This window comes from Moschus berezovskii, chromosome 19 (assembly GCF_049115385.1).
Source record: "Moschus berezovskii isolate FMDL1 chromosome 19, NW_MosBer_1.0, whole genome shotgun sequence".
NCBI classification, from domain to species: domain Eukaryota; kingdom Metazoa; phylum Chordata; class Mammalia; order Artiodactyla; family Moschidae; genus Moschus; species Moschus berezovskii.
In genome coordinates, this window is record NC_142478.1 from 32,091,054 (window position 1) to 32,117,772 (window position 26,719).

Sequence of the window (26,719 nt, forward strand, 5' to 3'; positions counted from 1 at the left end):
CTGCTTCACAAAATTAGGAGGCATCCTAAATTCTTTTCTGTGCCAACTCTACCCTCTAAGTGTCTCTCAGATCCTTCACTTCTGCGTCATTATGTTGTTATTGCCTTTGCTCAGTCCATCATCTCATCTGAGCTTCTGCAGTAACCTGCAGATTGGCTTACCTCCTCTCCATCTTCCTTTTTCATACTGTCATCAAAATGATCTTTCAGAAATAAAATCTGATCACGTCAGTCTCCTTCAGTGACTTCAAAATGCCTATGGGATATAGCTGAAATTATTTAACATGACATGAAGTCTTCTATGACCTGACCCCTGGCTACTTAACTCTGTATCTTGTCACTCTTCATCTCAGTTTCCTGAACTATTCCCAGTGTGCCAAAGCAGCTGTGCTATTTCATAAATCCCTCCCTTTGCTCAAATTGTTCAGGGTGCCTAAAATGCCTTTTCCTGATAAATATCTTCTCAGCTTTCAAGGTTCAGAAGCGTCATATCTTCTAGAAATCACTTTCTGCATCTTATTTTTTCTTCCTCCCCAGGTACAACCAAATGTGCCTTCCTGTGTGCCTCAGCCATAAGCTGCACATTTATCTGTCACAGTATTTTTAACACTTTAATGTACTTAATGCTTTACACATTAATCGCTTTGCTAGTTTTTAAGCTCCTTAAAAGTATGGATTTTTATGTAGCCCTTTTTACCTTGCCATCATCTAAAATAGTGCTAAAAAACATGGCATGATGCTCAAAAGAAAAAAAACAAAACAACTTTTGAGTCACTAAGTCAGTTAATTAAATTGCATTTCATCAGAGGGACAAAGCTAAACTCATTTATGTGGATTTTCTGTTTGTGTATTTTGCCGCCAATCTTTGGGCGCACAGCTGTTTTCTTAGACTGTCATTATTTAGAAAATTACATTTTGTATTCCTCAGCCATGCAGTAATATGTGTCCACTTAGTAGTCCTGTATGATGAAATCCCGTGCTTTCGTGTTTTGTCCTGCCCAGTTGTGAATCATAACTTTGTCCACTGTATCCTGCTGTATCCTGTCACTTAGTGGAGTGCTGCAGTGCCTGTGTTTAAATAACCCTTATTTAACTTAATAATGGCCCCAAAGCACAAGAATAGTGATGTTGGCAATTCAGATATGCCTTAAAGTGCTTCCTTTAATGAAATGGGGAAAATTCTCTGTTTAATAAAGAAAAAAAAAAGCTTCTGCTGAGGTTGCTAAGACCAATGGTAAAAACAAATCTGCCTGAAATTGTGAAGAAGGGAAAAAGAAATTCATGCTGATTTTACTGTTGCACCAAACTGCAAAAGTTACAGCCACGGTTTGTGGTAAGGGTTTAGTTAAGATGAAAAAGTCAGTAAATTTGTACAATAACAGAAAGACCACATTCACATAACTTCTATTATTGTTAAAATTGTTTTTATTAATTTCTGCCATTAATTTCTTATTGTGTCCAAATTAAGCTTTATGTGTTGTATAGAGAAAAACATGGTATATGTCGGTTTCAGTAGGATCCACAGTTTTAAGCATCCACTGGGAGTCTTGGAAAATATCTCCTGCAGATAAGGGGGGACTACTGTATATGCACCTCTGCCAGGTAATAGTTTTATTTTAGCTGAGATAACAGATTTTTCTCAGATGTTTTATGTCCCAATTTGAATAATATTGTATCTTTTATTATAAAGATGCTATGGAAATCTGGAATTCATTGATCACTAGTTTTGATTCATAGTGACTCTTGGAAACTATCCTGTGTGAGAAATGGCCCTGAGCAGATGTGCTTAGTCATAAGAATTGCCAGACAGTTTCTTATGTATTGGCAGCTAGTTTTTCTGAGTGTGGAAAACATGTTTTAAGAAATAGAGTTTTGCTATCAGTTTCCTATCTCTTCACGCTGTTGTACTTTAATGTTATTTATGGAGTTACTTAGTCACCCCTTATTCAAAAATGTTTGTGTCATTATCATTTAAACTTTTGGGCATAAAGAAGAATATGAGACTTTACTTCTCGAACATACTAGTCAAGAGTAGAAAGAAATCCATAACTTCATGTTTGGAACTTTTGCCTCTTATAATAGGTGATTACTGGTTTATTTCAAAATGTATTTTTTATTGATAATTTATTTTGCAGACACTCCACATTTGTATACCTGACCCAAAAGTACACTTCTGTGTGATGTGAAGTATAAAGAGCATAGACTTTGAAGTCAGACAGCTTTAGATTAGTATTCTTATTTTAAATTTTCTCCTGATTTGGCCATGTTGCTTAACTGAATGAACTTTAGTTTTTTGGTTTTTTTTTTTAAATGTCTGTTGAAGTATACTTGATTTGCAATGTTGTGTTAGTTTCAGATATAGAGCGAAGTGACTTCAGTTATACATATACATATATCCTCTCTTTTTCTTTAAAAAAGAATCTTTAATTCTTTTCCCATATTAGAGTACTGAGTAGAGTTCCCTGTGCTATACACTAGGTTCTTATTATTTATTTTATATATAATAGTTTGTGCATGTCAATTCCAGCCTTCTAATTTCTTAATCTCTGCCATAGAAAAAATTTCTCTCCCTTGCTCTGGAAATCAGCCGTACCTTTGTTGTTGTTGCTATTAATTTCTAGGAATTAGATAAAGCGTTCCTTTCTTTTCCCCTCCTTTCTGTTGTTATATCCCCATGTCTCACCAGCTGTACAACCCTAAACTTATTTCTTTTTGTATGTTGTTCCATCAGTTATGTTCATTCTTTTTACAAATCTTAGTCTCATAGTTTCTTCTAAGACCTCAGGCGTGTATACATACCTCCTCTGATGATTCCTCCGATAACTGTACTTTCTGCTTCCCATTCTTTGAAATTGCTTGGAGGAAAAAACCTGTATTTGCTGTAGTTGTTGCTCAGAATTTCTTTCAATTTGGATTTGGTCCCCTATCTCTATTCTCCTCCTCAAGTTGACTGGTACCTTTTTTGCCTTAAAACAAAATCCTTCTTTGTCCTTCTTTTATGTCTTTTGAAAATTTTTCTACTAGGTCTTTTTTGTTTGTGTCCTGATTTCTTCTCTGACTTTTGTCACTGTTTCCTTTTTTTGCTTTTCCCATTTCCATCCTACCTGCTAAAAGTAGAAATTTCTTAAATTTCTGGCCATGTTACACAGTTTCCCTGCCCCACCCCCTCCTTGGATGATCACCTTTACCCTCCCCAACTTAAACTTTCATCTCAATGACAATGTTTCCCACGTGTGTACTCTGGTCTTGATCACTTTGTTGAGCTCTATACTTGAATACTAGGGCAGTGGTTTTTAAACTGTTTTTAGTTAAAAAATCTTAAACATAGAGCCCTAGTATATTGATAGACATAGAATTGCTGTGATTGATGTGAGGAAGGAAATCTTCCCCATCTTAGTAACTGATACTATCTTCAAACCAGTGAATCTTGCTTGGTTCTGCTCTTTTGCTTTACACTCACATCCAAGTCATGTTTGCACTGATCCAGATGATCATAAATCCAGTCATCATCACTGTCATCGCTACCCAAAGCCATCACTCTGTCTTTCTTGTCTTTGCCTCCTCTCTGTTTTCCCTGCTTTCTCTCTTACCCCACTGTTATTTATTCTCGACACACCAGCCCAAAAAATCTCCTCAGAGCATAAAGCAAATCACGTCACTCACTTGCTTACCACACTCAGTGGATTTCATTGCAGCTGGAACAAACTCCAAAATTCTTTCCTTGCCCAGAGGCACTTATATCATCTGATGTCTCTGCCTTCCTCTCTAGCTTCATCTTACGCTTTTCTCTCTGTGATACATCCCAGCTAATTGTTCTTTACTAAGTACTTTTCTCATATTCTTTGCATTTATTATTAATTCTCACTGCCTGTAATTTCTTCACCTTGTGTGTGTGCGTGTGTGCTCTGTCATATCTGATTCCTTGCAACCCCATGGACTGTAGCCCACCAGGCTCCTCTGTCCATAGGATTTCCAGGCAAGAATACTGGAGTGGGTTGCCATTTCCTTCTCCAACTTTCACCTTAGATTTTCTTAAATCAACCCCATTGTCTTAGTTAGCTCAAATATTCATTCTTTGTAGACAGGTTGTCACTGATGATCCAAGTCTCTGTCCCATTGGTAAATATCCTTTGCTTCATTGCATTATCACATTCTGAAATTATCTCATTTATTTGTTTACATATTTGTTGTCTGTCTCCCCCTAAAGCAATATAAACTTTGTGAGGTCAGTGGCTTTGTCTCCCTTGTTTGCACTGCATGAGCAGTGCTGACAACAGTGCTTAGTGTAGTTTGGGTGAAAGTGAAAGTCTCTCAGTCGTGTCCGACTCTCTGTGACTCCATGGAGTATACAGTCCATGTGACTAGGCCAGAATACTGGAATGGGTAGCCTTTCACTTCTCCAGGGAATCTTCCTACCCTAGGGATCATACCCAGGTCTCCCGCATTGCAGGTGGATTATTTACCAGCTGAGGCACAAGGGAAGCCCAAGAACACTGGAGTAGGTAGCCTATCCCTTCTTCAGCAAATCTTCCTGACCCAGAAATTGAACCGGGGTCTCCTGCATTGCAGGTGGATTCTTTACCAACTGAGCTATCAGAGTAGTTTGGGTTGGTGCTCAGTAAAAATAAGCATAGGACTCCTGAAATAACTAAAACTAAACAAAAGCTGAATGAGCCACGAACGTGTGAAACTCAACATGTCCAGATTATATTCATAATGCAAGGCATATTATAAACATTCAATAAATATTTGTTCAAAGAGTGACTCCCTTAAATTCTGTCTCTGTAAAATCTATGCCATCTCTTCCAGTGGAACTGCTTGCTTATTGTTATCACTCTTGTAGACATTCCCGGTCTTTTATTCAAATTCCTAAAGTGTAGCTCTGATCCCGTTGTATTTGAGTAGCTCTCCATTGCCCTTAAATTAACACAGATTGCCTAACTTGTCAATTAAGGTCATTTACGTTGTAGCCCCCATTGCCTTTTCAGTCTTCCTTCCCTTCTTCCCTAAATCAGCCCTACACCTGCCTCCCTTTATGCTTGAACTTATTTGTTCCTTCCTGAAGCTCTTCTTAGGTTCACTCTTGTGAGTAAATTTACTCATGTGAGGTCTCTGCTTGTGAGATTTACTGTTCAGCCTCTGCCAGTTCTTACTTTCAACCTCCCACTTTAATATTCCCTAAACTAAATGCTAATGTACTACCTACTCTGAATCATAATACTTCAGACTTTTGAGATGCTTAAAGTATGCTTTATGGCCCTCCTAAAGATTACCGTGTCTGACCTATCTTTGTGTGTTTTGTATTACCTTAAAGAACACCTTCTGTGTTCTAGATGTCACAGGTACTTGGTAAACATTTTTTGAGTATGCCCACTGCATAAGCCTGGTTATTAATAGAAAGTGAATTAATATGTTATACACTTTGTCAGTGGTACCCAAAGTCATATAACTCTAAAACTGTATCTGAAATGATTGTGTGCAGTCTCTTTGTAATGGTAAACATACTGATTGTGCAGTTATTCAGTAAAATCTAAGGCCACAGCTGTGTATCAGAATTATCTGTAGAGATTCTGAAAAACAGATGAGCAGGTACCTCTCTGACATTCTGACTGAGTAAGACTCAGAGGCTGTGTGTAATGTAGTTACAAAATGCTTTGCTTTCATACAAAGAAAGTATAGAGAACTACTACTGAAAAGTAAAAGTGTTAGTCACTCAGTTGTGTCTGACTAGTTTCATGGAAAATTATATTTCAACATAGAAATTACGATTTTGAACTACTTTGAATTATATATAATTTTGAATTATGTAAAAAATTATGTACAAATGAACTGTTTTCAAGACTGAGTAGCCTCTGTTTTAAGGTTTTGATAACTCAGTACACAGATTATTAATATCTGTTGCTTTCTTTGTAGTCTTCTGTCCTTTGAAAACTTTTAATCACTAGGCTGCTGCTGCTAAGTCACTTCAGTCGTGTCCGACTCTGTGTGACCCCATAGACGGAAGCCCACCAGGCTCCCGCTTCCCTGGGATTCTCCAGGCAAGAACACTGGAGTGGGTTGCCATTTCCTTCTCCAATGTGTGAAAGTGAAAAGTGAAAGTAAAGTCACTCAGTCGTGTCTGACCCTTAGTGACCCCGTGGACTGCAGCCTACCAGGCTCCTCCATCCGAGTGCTACTAAAGATTAAAAGGAGAAAAAAGTTAAACTTTTTCCAGTTTTGCTACTTGTAGTCAGTTTTCTAAAGGCAGAAGTGATCTTAGAAATTCAGAACTTTGTCTAAAATTGTTGGGGATTTTCTGATTTTTAAGCATAAGTGATTGGCTTTATTTTACAGATAATTGCAGGTGAACTTGCTAAAGTATGTATTTTTTCTTTTTTTTTTTTCCTCAGAATGTTATGACTTCTCACTGTGTGAAACAAATACTGTACACATTTCTAGAATTCTCTTGACATGAGCCTGCAAAAGAAAGATAAAAACTTATCTTAAAATGGATTCAAATCTTAAAGATATTTATAATTAAAACATTTAATTTCTGTCCAAGTTAATGCTATAATTTAAGTATATACTTATATAAACTACATTGAGGTATATCATATATTTTATATTTGGTTATACATTGCTTAGAGCAAAGCTTTGCTTTTTAAAGATCAGACTTCTTTAATGAGTGATGAGAATCACATTAAAGAAAAATCTCAGAAATTTTAAATTGCTTGACAAAGAAGCATACCTAAAAGTAATGTGCTTTTAAAAATATTACTTTTAGCAAAAACAAAATATAATTATTCTTATCTATCAGTTTGTTTTTTTTTTTAATGAAAACTTGTTTTGACCTTTATAAAAGGATGTACAAGCTTCCTTTGTGGCTCAGATGGTAAAGAATCTGCCTGCAGGAAGGAGACCTGAGTTCGATTCCAGGGTGGGGAAGATCCCTTGGAGAAGGGGATTGCTACCCACTCCGGTATTCTTGCCTGGCTAATCCATGGACAGAGGAGCCTGGCAGGCTATAGTCCATGGGGTCGCAAAGAGTCAGACACAACTGAGTAACTAGCACTTTCAGTTTTCTTATGTATCTAAAACATTTAAATGTGAAATAGTATAACTAGTTATTAAAGCTCCTTCATAAAATTCGAATTATTTTTGTTGAAACTTTAAAGATTTCACAAGTTTGAATATTTGAAGTGACTCATAAGACTCCACAGAGCATAGTCACATGAGCTTCTATTTAAAAGCTAAGGATATTGTGCAATAAAAAGTAAAAGAGCACAGGGAACACTTAGGAGGCCCAAGTGACGTCCAGGCCCAAATGCTTTATGGTCTTTATGCACACAAAGGTATGCTTTGTCTCCAGGTTGACCCACCAAGATGTGTACAGTGAATCTTGGCTTCAGGAAAGCTCAGAGAAGTTTTGAGTGTTTTTTTTTTTTTTTCCTTTGCCCCTCCAATCACATAGTCCAGTCCGGCTGCTTAAACCAGTTATACCAGGTGAAAGCCATCAGTAAACAGATCGTGTTTGAGAGTTACCAGAGGAGATTCAGACTTTAAGCAGCACACCATAAATCCCACGTTTCACTTTTTGGCCCAGAGGCAAGGCCAGACATTCAGGCATCCCTCAAGCTTTTGCAAACCAGCTATAAATTAGTGCAATACCACACCATTCCTGACAACTCAAAATCTCAAAAGAGGCAAGATTATGATGATAGCTTACATTTGTATAAACTGCTAAAACTCCAGTACTTTGGCCACCGGATGCAAAGCACTGACTCATTGGAAAAGGCCCTGATGCTGGGAAAGTTTGAAGGCAGGAGGAGAAGGGGATGACAGAGGATGAGATGGTTGGATGGTATATCACAGACTCAATGAAAATGAATTTGAGTTGGTGATGGACAGGGAAGCCTGGCGTGCTGCAGTCCATGGGGTCACAAAGAGTCGGACACAACTAAGCGACTGAACTGAGAGTAAAGTTTATAAAGTAATTTAATATGCATTGCCTTATTTGAACTTTATGATATTTCTGTGAGTTATTCAGGAAAATTGTTTTTATCTCTATTTTATGGCCTCAGTTCTGAACCTTAGAGCAGTTATTGGCTCAGTTCTCACAGTCTTCTGTGCTGATAGAGCCAAATGTAAAGGTTAGATCTTATGACTTTAGTTCTAGAATATTTTTCATTATTTCATGTCAGAAGTAGATATAAAGAACTATCTATTTCTTTTCTGTCTTGTAGAACAGTGTAGGAATAAATAAGTGTATATAAACTACTGTATATTTTCCTCAAAAAGCGTTAATAGCTGTTTGTATGTTTTAGGGAATATAACTTAAGAGATTCTATTTCAAATGAAACACTCTTATTCAGATAAGATACATTTTGAAGAATTGTTCACAAAATTATTCTTTTAGATTTCCACACATGAATAAAAAATTGGACATTCAAGATCTGAGTAAAATATCAAGACAGTGGTACCTGTGACCCTCTGTCTCCTTTCCTTTTGTGTTCTCTTTGATTCATTTATGATCCATTTGCTTTTCTACCACATGCCAGGTAGTGTGCTATCCATGAGGATTTGAAAACTAATAAAATATGACCCTTGCCTCTAATGATCTTACATTCCATATTTTTCCCCATAAACTCACAGTTCCACGAGTGGAGTATCTGTTAACAGTGTGTAAAGTATTATGAATTATGAGTGCTGACATTCTAGAGACTTTTGCCTAGAAGTTAGAGAAGACTTGAAATGAGATTTTTGAGCTAAGTCTTGAAGGTTATTAAGGAATTTATCAGTAAAAGCAAAAGAAGTCTACTCAAGTCAAATGTGAAAAAATAAACAAGGTTGTGTTAAAGAAACATGGAGTTAATGGTCTGTTATACTAGGAACATAAATCACATGAGGGGAACTAGCAAGACATGATACTCTTTGAGGCCAGATGGTGACTAACTTTATAAGCCATGCTGAGGAGTATTGCTTATATGCCCAAAGAAGTGAGGAATCCAGAAATCATTATTATACAAGAATTTTTATCATGAGATAACTTTTTTCTTTTTTTGGCAGGTAGGATGAATTAAAGAGGAGACCAGAAGTCAGGAGATCAGTTTGTAATCTATTGGGGTAGTCCTGAGAAATAATGGTGAGGGCCATGGAAGTAGAAATGAAATACACAGCTGAGATACTATTTAGAAGTAGAATCAGTAGGCAGATTAGATACAAATCAGGAAACCATCTAGTACAGAGTCTTGGTTTTGGAAAATTATCTAATCCACCTCTCTGTTGTGGGACATGAGACTGCTGAGATACTCCTGTGGTCAAGTGAATTAAGCTACAACACTGATTACTCACAGAATTGGGTTCCGGACTCGCGGGTTCACCATATTGAACCTCATTCCCACTGTATCTCTAACACATTTTTTTTTCTTTAATCGTGCTCTGACCTTCGATTTGTTTATACTTTACAGGGCACTTTAATGTACATTACCTATTTTCACCTGTTCAGCAATCTCATGGCATAAGTAGAATAATCATTATTATCCCTCTTCTGAGGGCAAGAAAGCCAAATCAGATTCGGTGCTATGCTTGTCCAGAGGTTACTCAATTTTATCATTACTATATAAAATCTTACTCCTGAAATTTTTCTTTTTAAAATATATGGAATTTTATAACTGGTAGATTTGTTGATTGATTCCTATAGTAGATGCACTCCTGACGTTGTCTCTTAGTTTACATTTTACGTGAGTCAGCGTAAGGTGGTCTTGAAGTTGTTTTTGTTTTGTCATTTGGTGAATCAGTTTGGATAGAAAAAATTCACTTTATGGCTAATAAAGTCAGATTTTTATAAATTGGGTTCATTTAAAGCAAAGCTTATTCTTAAGTGCTTAATCTTATGAAACATTCAGTTCAGTTCAGTCGCTCAGTCGTGTCCGACTCTTCGTGACCCCATGAATCACGGCACGCCAGGCCTCCCTGTCCATCACCAACTCCCGGAGTTCACTCAAACTCATGTCCACAGAGTCGGTGATGCCATCCAGCCATCTCATTCTCGGTCGTCCCCTTCTCCTCCCGCCCCCAACCTTTCCCAGCATCACGGTCTTTTCCAGTGAGTCAACTCGTCGCATGAGGTGGCCAAAGTACTGCAGCTTCAGCTTTAGCATCAGTCCTTCAATCTCCCTTAGAATGGACTGGTTGGATCTCCTTGCAGTACAAGGGACTCTCAAGAGTCTTCTCCAACACCACAGTTCAAAAGCATCAATTCTTCGGCGATCAGCTTTCTTCACAGTCCAGCTCTCACATCCATTATTGGTACCATTTTTCAGTAACAGTATATCATAGAGCCGACTCACTGGAAAAGACCCTAATGCTGGAAAAAGTTGGGAGCAGCAGAAGGGGATGACAGAGGCTGAGATGGTTGGACAGCATTACTGACTCAATGGACATGAGTTTGAGCAAACTCTGAGAGATAGTGATGGACAGGGAAGCCTGGCATGCTGCAGTCCATGGGGTTGCAAAGAGTTGGACTTGACTTAGCAACTGAACAACAACAAATATTTTAGAGGACTCTTTAAATACCTATTTCATTACTTATTTTTGAATAAGGCAAGTTGGCAAACCTCTGTCAACATACTGGCTTGACTTCAGTTTGATATAAAAATAGTACTTATTCACAGTTGTTGTTAAGTCAGACGATATCCACAGAATATTTAAGGCAGATCCTGGAACCTAATAACTACCTGAAACATTTTAGGTATTATTAGATTTTTATTTCCTGTTGTTTTATGCTAGTTAATTTTGTAATTATAGATATTGTTAAAGTCAAAAGTAATGAATTAACATTTATTTAATTTTGCATAAAATAAATTCTTTGGGTTCAATGCACTGGTATGCTTTGTATTTATAATATATACATAAAATATAATTAAGAAATAAATATCAGCAGTTCCTACACTAAAATACCTTCCTTCCTAAAAATGTATGTTTTTCCCCATAATCCACATGTTCTGTATTTCCACTTAGCATTTACTTTAAAAATCTTTGTTTTGTTTTAGAAAGTCTTATTATTCTAAAATCTTTTTTTGTGGGGAGTCAAGAAGATATTAAAACTTATTTGATACTGCTAAAACATTCAGAAACTTGTCCTTTTTGTCCTTGGTAAAGAAAGTAGTATTAGACTATCTTGAGACATGTTTCAGTCTATTATGTTAAGAGGTTGTTATACTTCTAGTGTGTAAGGAATGATCAAGGTATTGAAACTTGGGTTCATTTTCATAGAAAGGTCAATAAGCAGTATTTCTCTGACTTTGTTCAGGAAATTATAGACATAGCTGTAGTCCGCATAATGCACTGACATTCTTGTAATTTATCAAGATGATAAAGTTCTTCATGAAATCTGTTGAATTATTTGAGTATAAAATCTGATTTATCCAATTAAAGTATTAATGGCTTCCACTTTGAACTCATCCTTTCAGCTCTATGTTTTCTTCACTCTCTTCCACATAGAGAGGTCTTTCAATAGTAATAAAAGAATCTTTCAATATTTATCTCTTAGATTTATTTTTAGATGTATTGTGGTTAGTATTGATTTTACCAAATTTAGGTTTATTTTCTAATTTAAAAAAATTTTATTGTCTCTGAAAACAGTATTTGTTAATTTACTTTGTATTTTAGGCAAGCCAAGTTAGATCTGAGAGTTGCAGCAGCAAAAGTGGAAGAGTTAACTAAAGTGACTGAAGACCTTCAAGGACAGATACAGAAGAAGGTATATTCCTTTTTCTAAGACAACTTGGTACGATGCCTGTAGCTTTGTTTTCTGTGTATTTTATTGTCGATCCGTTTTGGATTAGGTGTTAAAGAGGATTGCTGGAAAATGATTAATCATTTTATTGTCCTCTGAATATGAAATTAGGAAGCTGAGTTATAATATTGGAAATAACTTTTTATTCCTATTCACTATACCTTAAGTTAATGAACATGATATCATAATCATCCCTTAACACATCGTTGCTGAAGTGCATCTTAATGTGATATCCAGTTTGGGTTAACTGGTTAGATGTAGATGGAAAAGAGGTATTTAATACTACCTTTTGTTTAATACTATGGTTTGTGTTATTTATTGGCATAAAAGACTGGTTCTTTTTATGTGTAATAGAGAAGTTTTACAGAGAGAAGATTTTAATAGAGAAGGTGTTACGGAGAGGTCAGGCTTTAGATTTAGATGAATCTGATAATTAAAACTCTAACTCTGGTGCTTACTAGCTATGTAACTTCTCTAAGCCTTATTTCCTAACATGTGAAAGTTGATTATAGATTTCCATTAATGGTAGGTTTGTGAAAAGCTTATGCAAACCTTCTCATAGATAATAGTTATAAAAATTGGGTTTTTTGAAACACTGAAGCACTCCCAAAAACAGTTACCAAAAGAGATAAGAATCATGAGTTTTTAACTTTCTGGCCTCAGAGTTCTCCCTAATCCCTGCAGCTATCGCTTCAGCAAGCACAAGCTTTATAGGCTCCTATAGTAGCGCTCGTGGAGAAAAAAATGGCAACCCACTCCAATATTCTTGCTTGGAGAATCCCACAGAGGAGCCTGGCGGGCTGCAGGCCATGGGGTCACAAAGAGTTGGAAACAACTGAGCGACTAACACTATACTAGTGCTCAAGATCAAAGTTTAGGGCTAGAAAAGCAGTTGAAAGTAAAGAAGAAATACTGGCAGCAAGAGAACCACACACACACACACGCACACACAATTGAGATTCAAATCCTTAATGTAAACGCTGACCAAATCTGTGGCTGATAGTCAAGCTCTGCATGTGGGAGTTGGGAGAGCGTCCCAGGAAACCCAGTGAAAAAAGAGGCAGAGACCTGAGAGAGGCATCTACTCTTGAAAGATATAACCATATGAAACTAGATGTTTAGGTTTGCTGCTTTTTGTAACTGAGTACATTCCCAAGATGTGTGCAGTTTGAGCAGCTGAATGCTGAAGCACTAATATTTGAAGTATCAGAGGACAGAGCCCGAAGCTGGCAGAGCAGCTGGAAATTACCAGGGAATCTGTAAGAGCAATGAATCCACAAAGAGGATGAGCCCTGCCTCTGCCCAAAAATTGACTGATCCTCAAATTATGCCGCCACAGCTAGTTCCCAGGGAGCCTAGCTAGAAAAGCTACAGTGGAAAAAAAAAATGAAATCACAGATGGCAGCTGCTGCACATTGTAGGGGAAACACCCCAGAGTGTGAATCTAGGAAAGGTAATTGCCTAAACTGAACGATAGTTAATAATCCTCTAAAGAACAAAATAGAATCTGGAGAAACTGTGATGCATTATCTTTATTATCCAGTTTTCAACCAAACTTACTAGATACTAAAGTATAACTGGTAGGGGGAGAGGGAAGAAGAAGTTGATAGAAACTTCTCACTTTTCACTGAGTTTGGGTTTGGCTTTTGGATTTAGCAAGCAAAGGCTTCAAATAAGCTGTTATAATATGTTCACACGGTTAAAGAAAATATTTTTAAATTAGAGTAAAATAAGATTTCAGTGGAAAAAAAAGATAAAGAGTTTTTAATTGAGAACTGGAAAATAATTTTAAAAATAGAAATTCTAGATTTTAAAAGTACAGCAACCCAAATAAAGATTTTATTAGATTGGCTCAGAATTTATGTTTTTGAACTGTGGTGCTGGAAAAAACTCTTGAGAATCCCTTGGACAGCAATGAGATCAAACCAATCAATCCTGAATGTTCATTGGAAGGACTAATGCTGAAGCTGAAACTCCAGTACTTTGGCTATCTTATGTGAAGAGCCAACTCATTTGAAAATCTTTCCCTGATTCTGGGAAAGATTGAGTGCAGGAGCAGAAGGGGATGACAGAGGATGCGATGGTTGGATGGCATCATCAACTCAGTGGACATGAGTTTGAGCAAACTCCAGGAGATAGTAAAAGACAGGGAAGCCTGGCGTGCTGCAGTCCATGGGGTCACAAAGAGTTAGACACGACTGAGCGACCAACAACAACAATAAAAATTAGTTAGAACAAGCAGAATAAACAATCAATGAACTTTAAGATAGATGAGTAGAAATGTTCCTTTTCAAAGAATAGAGTTTAAAAGTTGGAAGAAAAATGAACAGGACCTCAGATCTGTGGGAGATAAAGTAAGCCAAGAGAAGTGTAATTGGAGTTGCCGAAGTAGGATGTTTAAAGAAATACCTGAAAACTTCCAAAATTTGGTAGAGAATATTAGCAGATTCAAGAATCTGAGTGTACCCTTAGTAAGATAAACACTAAGAAAATCACTTTAAACACATCAGGACAAAACTGACAGCCAGTTATAAAGAGAAAACTCGAATGCAGCAACAGAGAAATGAAATGAACAGAGATAGGCGGACCTGTCATCAAGAAACTGTGAAAGCAGAAAACACCGGAGTGGTACACTTGAAGTTCAGTTCAGTTCAGTTCAGTCGCTCAGTCGTGTCCGACTCTCCGCGACCCCATGAATCACAGCACGCCAGGCCTCCCTGTCCATCACCAAATCCCGAAGTACTGAAGGAAAAAAGTGCTCATTAAGAATTCTGTGTCCAGTAGAACTGTACTTCAAAGTTGAGGGCAAAATAAAGCCAACAGAAGAACACACCAAAAGATAGGACAGGATGAACAGGAAATTTTTATAAAGATGGTACAAATAAATCCTATTAATTTTAATGCATCACTATTTCAAGAATCTCTGTTTATGATTATAATGGAATGCAGTATAACTTGGTTAAGAGAACATACTCTAAAGGCAGATTATCTGCATACAAATCACTGTCTTGTTTTGTTAGACTTGCACTATAGAGAAATAGTTGGAATAGTGGTAAAAATCCATATACAATTTCTGATTCGATTATTGTTTCACCTATACAGAATTGATAGGTTCTTTTCCCTGATAGCTCAGCTGGTAAAGAATCAGCCTGCAATGAGAGAGACCTGGGTTCGATTTCTGGGTTGGGAAGATCCTCTGGAGAAGGGAGCGGCTACCCACTCCAGGATTCTGGCCTGGGTAATTCCATGGACTACAGTCCATGGGGTCACAAAGAGTCGGACATGACTGAGCGACTTTCACTTTCTTTTTCTCTTCCCCTTTTTTAGTATATGCATGCTCTGTTCCCAAAGTAGTATTGCTTCACTTTTGAACTGTGGTGTTGGAGAAGACTCTTGAAGTCCCTTGGACAGCAAGGAAATCAAACCACTCAATCCTAAAGGCACTCAGTCCTGAATACTCATTGGAAGGACTGATGCTGAAGCTGAAACTCCAACACTTTGGCCACCCGATGCGAAGAACTGACTCATTGGAAAAGACGCTGATGCTGGGAAAGATTCAAGGCAGGAGAAGGGGACGACAGAGGATGAGGTGGTTGGATGGCATCACTTGACTCAATGGACATGAGTTTAAGCAAGCTCTGGCAGTTGATGATGGACAGGGAAACCTGACGTGCTGCAGTCCGTGTGGTTGCAAAAAGTCGGACATGACTGTGATTGAACTGACTGACTGACACTTATATATGAAATTCTATCAATATAATAGCTTTAGAGTGTTTTCTTTATTCTGTTTAATGGTATATTGAATTTTTACATACTAAACATAAACATTCAGTTTCTTTTCTTTTCTAGGAGGAGGATATGGTTTCTGCCCAAGGAAGAGAAGAAGCATCAGATAGGCGCTTACAGCAGTTACAATCTAGTATAAAACAATTAGAAACAAGGTAAATTGTTAAATACATCTAGCTTTATCTACAAGCTTCAAAAGTTATTCCATATTAGAGTTTGTTTATTATACTGTGTTTTATAAATGCTAAACAAGCTATAAATCATAGGTTTAAAATCTGGTTTGTTGGATATTGTTTATTTAAAAAGTCATATTCAAAAAATTGAACATATATTTTGAACATATACTCAAAGATCATTTCTCTCTTTGCTTTTTCTCCAAAACAGTATTAGTCAAGTTTAGTTAATCCCCAAATTAAAAATGTTCCTTTTCACCTTAAAACAGGAAAAGAGTGAAGTTGGGTAAAAATTATATAGAAAAATCCATTCCTTGCTGACCAGATACATGAGAAAAAATACTTAAGAAATGATTATTGATGTTTTTCCTGAAGTCATGAAACAGTAATTTTCAGTTACCTTTGACGGTCTGGGCTACTTTTTAGGATGCTTCCCAGGTGATGCAGTGGTAAAGAATCCACCTACAAATGCAGGAGACACCAGAGACATGAGTTAGATCCCTGGGTCAGGAAGATCCCTTGGAGAAAGAAATGGCAGCCTAATCCAGAATTCTTGCCTGGAGAATCCAATGGATAGAGGAACCTAGAGGGCTAAAGTCCATGACATTGCAAACAGTCGGACATGACTTAGCGACTGAGCACGCACACTACTTTTTAAATATATTTTGTAGCTTTGTCTTTAATTGCTATCTTAATCCACACTTGTTGCATACTCCCTTAAGAAACGTTAAAATTGTCATTTGTGATCTATTAAAGATACAGTGACTACAGCCCATAAAATCACATTGTGGTTTATTTTTTTTTTATGTAATTAATTTATTTTTTATTGGAGGCAAATTATTTTACAATATTATATTGGTTGGTTTTGCCATACATTGATATGAATTTGCCCTGGGTTTACATAAGTTCCCCCTCCTGAACCCCCCTCCCACCTCCCTCCTCCCTTTATCCTCCCTCTGGGTCATCCCCGCATGCCAGCCCCGAGCATCCTATAACGTGCATTGACCCTGAACTAGTGATTCATTTCACATATGACAACATACGTGTTTCAATGCCATTCTCCCAATTCATCCCACCCTCACCCTCTCCCATAGAGTCCCAAAGACTGATCTATACATCTGTGTCTCTTTTGCTGTCTCGTATACAGGGTTATCATTTGCATCTTTCTAAATTCCATATATATGCGTTAGTATACTGTATTGGTGTTTTTCTTTCTGGCTTACTTCACTCTGTATAATAGGCTCCAGTTTCATCCACCTCATTAGAACTGATTCAAATGTATTCTTTTTAATGGCTGAATAATACTCCATTGTGTATATGTACCAAAGCTTTCTTATCCATTCGTCTGCAGATGGACATCTAGGTTGCTTCCATGTCCTGGCTATTATAAACAGTGCTGCAATGAACATTGGAGTACACGTGTCTCTTTCAATTCTGGTTTCCTCGGTGTGTATGCCCAGGAGTGCGATTGCTGGATCATATGGCAGTTCTATTTCCAATTTTTTGAGGAATCTCCACACTGTTCTCCATAGTGGCTGTACTAGTTTGCATTCCCACCAACAGTGTAAGAGGGTTCCTTTCTCTCCACATCCTCTCCAGTATTTATTGCATGTAGATTTTTGGATAGCAGCCATTCTGACTGGTGTGAAATGGTATCTCATTGTGGTTTTGATTTGCATCTCTCTGATTATGAGGGATGTTGAGCATTTTTTCATGTGTTTGTTAGCCATCTTTATGTCTTCTTTGGAGAAATGTCTGTTTAGTTCTTTGGCCCATTTTTTGATTGGGTCATTTATTTTTCTGGAATTGAGCTGCAGGAGCTGCTTGTATAATTTGGAGATTAATCCTTTATCAGTTGCTTCATTTGCTATTATTTTCTCCCATTCTGAAGGCTGTCTTTTCACCTTGCTTATAGTTTCCTTTGCTGTGCAGAAGCTTTTGATTTTAATTAGGTCCCATTTGTTTATTTTTGCTTTTATTTCCAATATTCTGGGAGGTGGGTCTTGGAGGATCCTGCTGTGATTTATGTCGAAGAGTGTTTTGCCTACGTTCTCCTCTAGGAGTTTTATAGTTTCTGGTCTTACATTTAGCTCTCTAATCCATTTTGATTTTATTTTGGTGTATGGTGTTAGGAAGTGTTCTAGTTTCATTCTTTTACAAGTGGCTGACCAGTTTTCCCAGCACCACTTGTTAAAGAGACTGTCTTTTCTCCATTTTATATTCTTGCCTCCTTTGTCAAAGATGAGGTGTCCATAGATGCGTGGATTTATCTCTGGGCTTTCTATTTTGTTCCATTGATCTATATTTCTGTCTTTATGCCAGTACCATACTGTCTTGATGACTGTGGCTTTGTAGTAGAGCCTGTAGTCCGGCAGGTTAATTCCTCCAGTTCCATTTTTCTTCCTCAAGATTGCTTTGGCTATTCGAGGTTTTTTGTATTTCCATACAAATTGTGAGATTGTTTGTTCTAGTTCTGTGAAAAATATCTTTGGTAGCTTGATAGGGATTGCATTGAATGTATAAATTATTTTGGGTAGTATATTCATTTTTACAATATTTATTCTTCCAATCCATGAACATGGTATATTTCTCCATCTATTAGTGTCCTCTTTGATTGCTTTCAGTAGTGTTTTATAGTTTTCTATGTACAAGTCTTTTGTTTCCTTAGGTAGATATATTCCTAAGTATTTAATTCTTTTCGTTGCAACAGTGAATGGAATAGTTTCCTTAATTTCTCTTTCTATTTTCTCATTATTAGTGTATAGGAATGCAAGGGATTTCTCTGTGTTGATTTTATATCCTGCAACGTTACTGTAATCATTGATTAGCTCTAGTAGTTTTCTGGCAGAGTCTCTAGGGTTTTCTGTGTAGAGGATCATGTCATCAGCGAACAGTGAAAGTTTTACTTCTTCTTTTCCAATTTGTATTCCTTTTATGTCTTTTTCTGCTCTGATGGCTGTGGCCAAAACTTCCAGAACTATGTTGAATAGTAGTGGTGAGAGTGGGCACCCTTGTCTTGTTCCTGACTTGAGGGGAAATGCTTTCAGTTTTTCACCATTGAGGATAATGTTTGCTGTGGGTTTGTCATATATAGCTTTTATTATGTTGAGGTATGTCCTTTCTATTCCCACTTTCTGGAGGGTTTTTATCATAAATGTATGTTGAATTTTGTCAAAGGCTTTCTCTGCATCTATTGAGATAATCATATGATTTTTATTTTTCAGTTTGTTAATGTGGTGTATTACGTTGACTGATTTGTGGATATTGAAGAATCCTTGCATTCCTGGGATAAAGCCCACTTGGTCATGATGTATGATCTTCTTAATATGCTGTTGGATTCTGATTGCTAGAATTTTGTTAAGGATTTTTGCATCTATGTTCATCAGTGATATTGGCCTGTAGTTTTCTTTTTTTGTGGGGTCTTTACCAGGTTTTGGGATTAGGGTGATGGTGGCCTCATAGAATGAGTTTGGAAGTTTCCCTTCCTCAGCAATTTTCTGGAAGAGTTTGAGTAGAATAGGTGTTAGCTCTTCTCTAAATTTTTGGTAGAATTCAGCTGTGAAGCCGTCTGGACCTGGGCTTTTGTTTGCTGGGAGATTTTTTATTACAGTTTCAATTTCCGTACTTGTGATGGGTCTGTTCAGATTTTCTATTTCTTCCTGGTTCAGTTTTGGAAAGTTGTATTTTTCTAGGAATTTGTCCATTTCTTCCAGGTTATTCATTTTATTGCCATATAATTCCTGATAGTATTCTCTAATAATCCTTTGTATTCTGTGTTGTCAGTTGTGATCTCTCCATTTTCATTTCTAATTTTATTTATTTGGTTCTTCTCCCTTTGTTTCTTGATAAGTCTGGCTAGTGGTTTGTCAATTTTATTTACCTTCTCAAAGAACCAGCTTTTGGCTTTGTTGATTTTTGCTATAGTCTCTTTTGTTTCTTTTGCATTTATCTCTGCCCTAATTTTTACAATTTCTTTCCTTCTACTGACCCTGGGCTTCTTCATTTCTTCCTTTTCTAGTTGCTTTAGATGTAGAGTTAGGTTATTTAGTTGACTTTTTTCTTGTTTCTTGAGGTGTGCCTGTATTGCTATGAACTTCCCCCTTAGCACTGCTTTTACAGTGTCCCAGAGGTTTTGGGTTGTTGTGTTTTCATTTTCATTCATTTCTATGCATATTTTGATTTCTCTTTTGATTTCTTCTATGATTTGTTCGTTGTTCAGCAGCGTGTTGTTCAGCCTCCATATGTTGGCATGTTTAATAGTTTTTCTCCCATAATTGAGATCTAATTTTACTGCATTGTGGTCAGAAAAGATGCATGGAATGATTTCAACTTTTTTGAATTTACCAAGGCTAGATTTATGGCCCAGGATGTGATCTATCCTGGAAAAGGTTCCATGTGCACTTGAGAAAAAGGTGAAGTTCATTGTTTTGGGGTGAAATGTCCTATAGATATCTATTAGGTCTAACTGGTCTATTGTATCATTTAAAGATTGTGTTTCCTTGTTAATTTTCTGTTTAGTTGATCTATCCATAGATGTAAGTGGGGTATTAAAATCTCCCACTATTATTGCATTATTGTTAATTTCCCCTTTCATACTTGTTAGTAATTGTCTTACATATTGCGGTGCTCCTATGTTGGGTGCATAAATATTTATAATTGTTATATCTTCATCTTGGATTGATCCTTTGATCATTATGTAGTTTCCTTCTTTGTCTCTTTTCACAGCCTTTGTTTTAAAGTCTATTTTATCTGATATGAGTATTGCTACTCCTGCTTTCTTTTGGTCTCTATTTGCATGGAATATCTTTTTCCAGCCCTTCACTTTCAGTCTGTATGTGTCCCTCGTTTTGAGGTGGATCTATTGCAGACAACATATATGGGGGTCTTGTTTTTGTATCCATTCAGCCAACCAAATGTCTTTTGGTTGGGGCATTCAACCCATTTACGTTTAAGGTGATTATTGATAAGTATGATCCCGTAGCCATTTTCTTTATTTCTTTATACACCCTTTCTGTGTTTCCTGTCTAGAAAAGATCCTTTAGCATTTGTTGGAGAGCTGGTTTGGTAATGCTGAATTCCCTCAGCTTTTGCTTGTCTGTAAAGCTTTTGATTTCTCCTTCATATTTGAATGAGATCCTTGCTGGGTACAGTAGTCTGGGCTGTAGGTTATTTTCTTTCATCACTTTAAGTATGTCTTACCATTCCCTCCTGGCCTGAAGAGTTTCTGTTGAAAGATCAGCTGTTATCCTTATGGGAATCCCCTTGTGTGTTATTTGCTGTTTTTCCCTTGCTGCTTTTAATATTTGTTCTTTGTGTTTGATCTTTGTTAATTTGATTAATATGTGTCTAGGAGTATTTCGCCTTGGGTTTATCCTGTTGGGGACTCTCGGGGTTTCTTGGACTTGGGTGATTATTTCTTTCCCTATTTTAGGGAAGTTTTCAACTATTATCTCCTCAAGTATTCTCTCATGGTCTTTCTTTTTGTCTTCTTCTTCTGGGATTCCTATGATTCGAATGTTGGAGCGTTTAACATTGTCCCAGAGGTCTCTAATATTGTTCTCATTTCTTTTAATTTGTTTTTCTTTTTTCCTCTCTGTTTCATTTATTTCTACAATTCTATCTTCTAGCTTGCTTATCCTGTCTTCTGCTTCTGTTATTCTACTGTTTGTTCCCTCCAGAGTGTTTCTGATCTCATCTATTGTATTATTCATTGTATATTGGCTCTTTTTTATTTCCTCTAAGTCCTTATTAAACCTTTCTTCCATCTTCTCAATCCTTTTCTCCAGGTTATTTATCTGTAACTCCATTTTGCTTTCAAGATTTTGAATCATTTTCACCACCAAAATTCGAAATTCTTTTTCATGTAGATTCCCTGTATCTTCCTCTTTTGTTTGTGTTGGTGGGCATTTATCTTGTTCCTTTACTTGCTGGGTATTTCTCTGCTTCTTCATCTTGCTTATAATGCTTTGCTTTGGGTGGCCTTTCCCTCTTCTGGCCGTTTGTGGAGTTCTCTTTATTATGTAGTTTCCTTGCTGTGTGTGGGGTTGGACAGGTGACTTGTCAAGGTTCCCTGGTTATGGAAGTCTGTGTCGGTGTTCTGGTGGGTGGAGCTGGATTTGTTCTCTCTGGAGTGCAATGAAGTGTCCAGTAATGAGTTATGAGATGTCAGTGGGTTTGGAGTGACTTTGGGCAGCCTGTATATTGAAGCTCAGGGCTATTTTCCTGTGTTACTGGAGAATTTGCGTGGTATGTCTTGCTCTGGAACTTGTTGACCCTTGGGTTTAGCGTAGGTATGGAGACGTTTGATGAGCTCCTATGGATTAATGTTCCCTGGAGTCAGGACTTCTCTGGTGTTCTCAGGATTCGGCCTTAAGCCTCTTGCCTCTGGTTTTTGGTCTTATTCTTGGAGTAGCCTCTAGACATCTCTATCTGTCATTTCCAAGGTGGTTCCCTCTGTTTTAGCTTCTGTTTGCTGATCTCTTCAGTGTCTAATTTCTGCCCTGATACTAGGGGGAGGGTGGACACTTTTTAAGGCTCAGTTGTTCAGTCCTGTTCTGGGAAGGGAGGAACGCTGCAGTCGATTATCTCTGGCGTCTGTGGGGAGTGCTCGCAGCGTCTCGGCCACACTGGGTTTGCCCCCGCTCACAGCACGTATGCTGTCCCAATCTACACTGCACAGGCTCTAGGTTGCTCTGCCGGGAACTGTCCGAGGCCGGCACCAGGTTGTATGCACTTCCCAGGTCTGAGCGGCTCAAGTTCAGGTTCTCAGGTACTCCACAAAGGCGCAGACTTGGTTGGGCCTGCGTTTTGTGCCTTCCCCGGTCCGAGCAGCTCAGGGGACCAGGTGTTTGGCGAGCGCGGTCTCTGCGACTTATCGCCTCCCCAGTCCCCTCCACTCAGTTTTCTGAGTGTACAACCGGCGCACCTTCTCAGGGGGATATCGACCGGCCCGAGCCCAAGAAGTCCTGATTAGCAACAAGCCTGTGTGCAGTTTGTATCGGATGCCTTTCTGGGGCCGCCGCGGTTGCCCGTTCCGGCTCTGGCTGCGCTCCCTGCCTGTCTAGGCGGGGGATGGGCCGACCGCAGCTGGCTCGCTCTGCTCAGTCCTTTATTCTGTGAGCGGGGCTGGCTGAGTCATAGGTTAGAGCTTTCCGCCTTTTCGTGGGGAAGCTATCCCACAGTCTGCTTTGCTCTCCCCAGTTCTCTCAAATTGTTCTCGCGGCATTCAAGCCCAGTCCTCTCTCTAAGCAGTTCAGCTGGCTCCTCCCTGCCCAGCCCCCGCTTGCTAATGGCGTATGCAGGCGTCTGCGCTGCTTCTCCGCTGGGAGTTACCGTTTGGCGGGTAATCTGAGGGTTTTAAAAAAATCTTAAAAAAAAAGAGGGTTATGTGGCCCTCTGAGCTTCCAAGGCTTGCCACAGATTCGCCAGTGAGAATGTTTCCTGGTGTTTGGAAACTTCTCTCTTTTTAAAGCCTCCCTTCCTGGGACGGAGCTCCGTCCTTACTTCTTTTGTTTCGCTTTTTATCTTTTATGTTTTTTCCTACCTCCTTTCGAAGACAATGGGCTGCTTTTCTGGGTGCCTGACGTCCTCTGCCAGCATTCAGAAGTTGTTTTGTGGACTTTACTCACGTTCAAAAGTTCTTTTGATGAATTTGTGGAGGAGAGAGTGGTCTCACCTCCGCCATCTTGTTCCTCCCCCCCACATTGTGGTTTATAGCTAAAAAATCCACTCTGGTAGATTGAAATCTGTTATACTCAGAAATAGTCTACTGATCTAAGCACATCAAAAATTGAGATCTCAGTTCTAGTCACAGATCTATGGCTGATTGTGTTTGTTCAGAAAAAATTAGTGTTTTTGGACTTCTGTTTCTGATTCTCCAAAATGTTAATGAAAGTAATTTCTTTGCTCACAGTGGGTTCAGAAATAAATGATTTTAACTGCTAACTTGAGATTCTGATGAAAGAAATTGTTATTTTTAAGTGCTGGGGTTTTGGATTTTTTTTTTTTTCCTAAACGTTTCAGTAGTTGGTCAAATAGTTGACTGTTTTCTCTAGCTTATTTTTTGTTAACCTTAGAGAAAAAGTCTGTGGTTGTAGATTGTTTTTATTTGTTATTTTAGTAACATTCTGTGCTGTGCACATAAATGCTAGAGACTTGAAATAGTGAAATCTGAATAAGTGAATTTCACTTCCTTTGATTCTGATAGTACTTCATAAGGAATCAAATTGTTCATCAGTGCTTTAACTTGTATTTTTAGTACTTAAGGCTTTGAGATTTTCAGGGTTTTTTGTTTGGCTTTTAGTATAAAGTTATAACTTAATTGAAAGCTTCTGAAGAAGGGATTCCTGCATATGTAAGAAAATATAAGGATATTTTTTAAAGTTCAGTATTCAGCTAGTTGCCTTTGAAGAGGAAATTTTTACATTGTCTTTTGGAGCTATTAAAGTAATATTGTTTCTATTATGATAAAAATGTTTTATTTTAAAATTTAAAAACTTCTATGATTTTATATAAGACAAAGCAGAATTATTAGTGTAGTTGGTATGTGTCTAATGTTCAACCATTGTTTTAGATGTAAATATATCCTATTTAATGGAACTACCAAATTGAAAAGCTGTGTTTTTAATGGTCATCTTTGTTCTGTAAAATCAAACACATATTACTTATTTATAAAATTATTATTTGTGATCCTTTCAAATGCCACAGACATCTAGGAAGCATAAATCATTTCCTACCATCTTCCAAAGAAAGCCACCCCACCCCTCACCCCACTTTTTTTAGATAACTCATGGGAACTGGAATTATCTCTAGGGAATGACAGTTCTTTGGGAAAGACTGCTAGTTTGTATCTGCTCTGTTGAGTAAGATTGGAGTGAAATGAATAAAACTGCTTTAAACTACCTCTTCATATTTTTAAACTTGGTGTTTCTTTCAAAGAATATGCCAATAAGACTAAAATTGAACCACTGTTCTTTGCTGTCCTTTGTTGCCTACACCCCATTTTAATAGATGCCATTCCCCTCAGCTTCCTGAGTGCACGTGGAAGGTGGATTTAAAAACATTGTTTAGAAATATCTTGATTTTACCTTTAAAGGTGTTTCATAGTTTGAATAATAAATCCTATGTTGGAAATTCTAGGTTTTAAATAATTTTTTCCTTAAAAATTCCTTTCATTCAAAATTCCAAATTTTTTTTATTTGACCTTTTCCCCCCTCCCCTGGAGACTTACCGGGTCATCCACTCCACTGCTGCCACAATTAATATTCTAAAACTGCACAGTGTGTACATTTATTTAGTAAGAATTATTTTTCATTCATTTTACTGGGGACATTTCAATATAGAAATGATGTTCTTCAATTTGGGGGAATTTTTCAGGAATTTTTTTGTTGTTGTTGAATAATTCTTTTTTTATCATTTTTTTCTCAAACATAGTATTAGCTGGATATTGGATCTAATGGATTGATTTCCTAATTTTCATTTTTTTTCTGTTCCATATTCCATTTGTTCATTTATTTTCTCCTTTCTTGGGTGCTTCTCTGGTGGCTCAGCTGGTAAAGAATCCACCTGCAACACGGGAGACCTGGGTTTGATCCCTGGGTTGGGAAGATCTCCTGGAGAAGGGAATGGCTATCCACTCCAGCATTCTGGCCAGGAGAATGTTGTGGACTGTATAGTCCATGGGGTGACAATGGGAGGTTTCTTTAAATTTTCTTCTGGTTAACCATTTGTTGAATATCTTATTTAGCTATCATAATTTTTTTAAAGAGCCATTTCTTATCCTTTGAATGTTTCTTTTTCTGTAGTATCTTGGTACAGATAAATGTTACATTGTCTCTTTATTAAATATTTTTAAATATTGTTTAAGATTTTATTCTGCCATCTGCATTGTCTCTGCTTTCTCAATCATTCGTGTTTTTTTTCTTTTTTTTAATTTTTTAAATTTTTTTAATATAAATGTATTTATTTTAATTGGAGGCTAATTGCTTTACAATATTGTATTGGTTTTGCATACATCGACATGGTATGCCTGTCTGTCTTCCTTCAAAGGCTTGGTGATCCTTTCTATCCATTGATATTTAAAAGTAAGATACCGGAGTGCTTGCTTCACCATCACATATACTAAAAACTGGGACATACAGAGAAAATTAGCATGGCCCATACACAAAACCATGAAACATATCTTATTTTTAAAAACCAAACTCATAGATACAAAGAATAGATTGGTGGTTGCCAGAGTCAAGGAGTAGGGGGTGGCAGAAAATAGGTGAAGATAATCAAAATGTATATTCTTCCTATTATAAAAAAAACAAGTCATGGGGATGTAATATACAGCATGGTGACTGAAGTTAATAATACTGTATTGTATATTTGAAAGTTGCTAAGAGAATAGATCTTAAAAGTTCTCATCACAAAAAAATTTCAGTTGTATACATGGTGATAGATATGAGTTTGACTTATTGTGGTTATTTCAAAATATATGCAGATACTGAAGTATTATTATGTTTTATACCTGAAACTAGTATATAATTGTCCCTCAGTGTCCGCCGGGTTTTGGGTTCAGGACCCCTGTGGATACCAAAATCCATAGATGTTCAAATCTCTTATAAAATAGTTGTAGTGTTTGTATATAACCTACGCACATCCTCCTGTATACTCTAAGTCGTCTCTAGATTACCTATAAATACTATGTAAATAGTTGACAATACCTAGCAAATTTAAGTTTTGCTTTTTGGAGTTTTTTGGGATTTTTTAAAAATATTTTTGATTTGTGATTGGTTAATCTGTGATGTGGAAAGCACAGAAATGGGGGGTTGACTGTAATGTTGTATGTCGGTTATATCTCAGTTTTTTATCCAAAAAGTAGATAGGTAGGTAGGTATGTATAAGTGGTCTTGTAGTCTGGCAGTGTTATGTTGAGTTAGTGAGCTATCCTTGGACAGTCCTCAGATACCAGAGTCTGAGGGTGCTCTTTCTTGGCCTAATTT

At 37.3% G+C, this 26,719-nt stretch overlaps 1 protein-coding gene and 1 pseudogene across 1 annotated transcript in view; both read left to right on the plus strand.

The window, feature by feature from the left end:
• Positions 1–26,719, plus strand: part of SCLT1 (sodium channel and clathrin linker 1) — a 240,923-nt gene that overhangs the window by 109,900 nt on the left and 104,304 nt on the right. Inside the window, exons 10-11 of the mRNA XM_055405199.2 lie at positions 11,649–11,739; positions 15,625–15,716. Of these exons, the coding sequence (XP_055261174.2) occupies positions 11,649–11,739; positions 15,625–15,716 (183 nt within the window). The remainder of the gene's footprint in view (positions 1–11,648; positions 11,740–15,624; positions 15,717–26,719) is intronic.
• Positions 25,830–25,923, plus strand: LOC148774847 (U6 spliceosomal RNA; annotated as a pseudogene).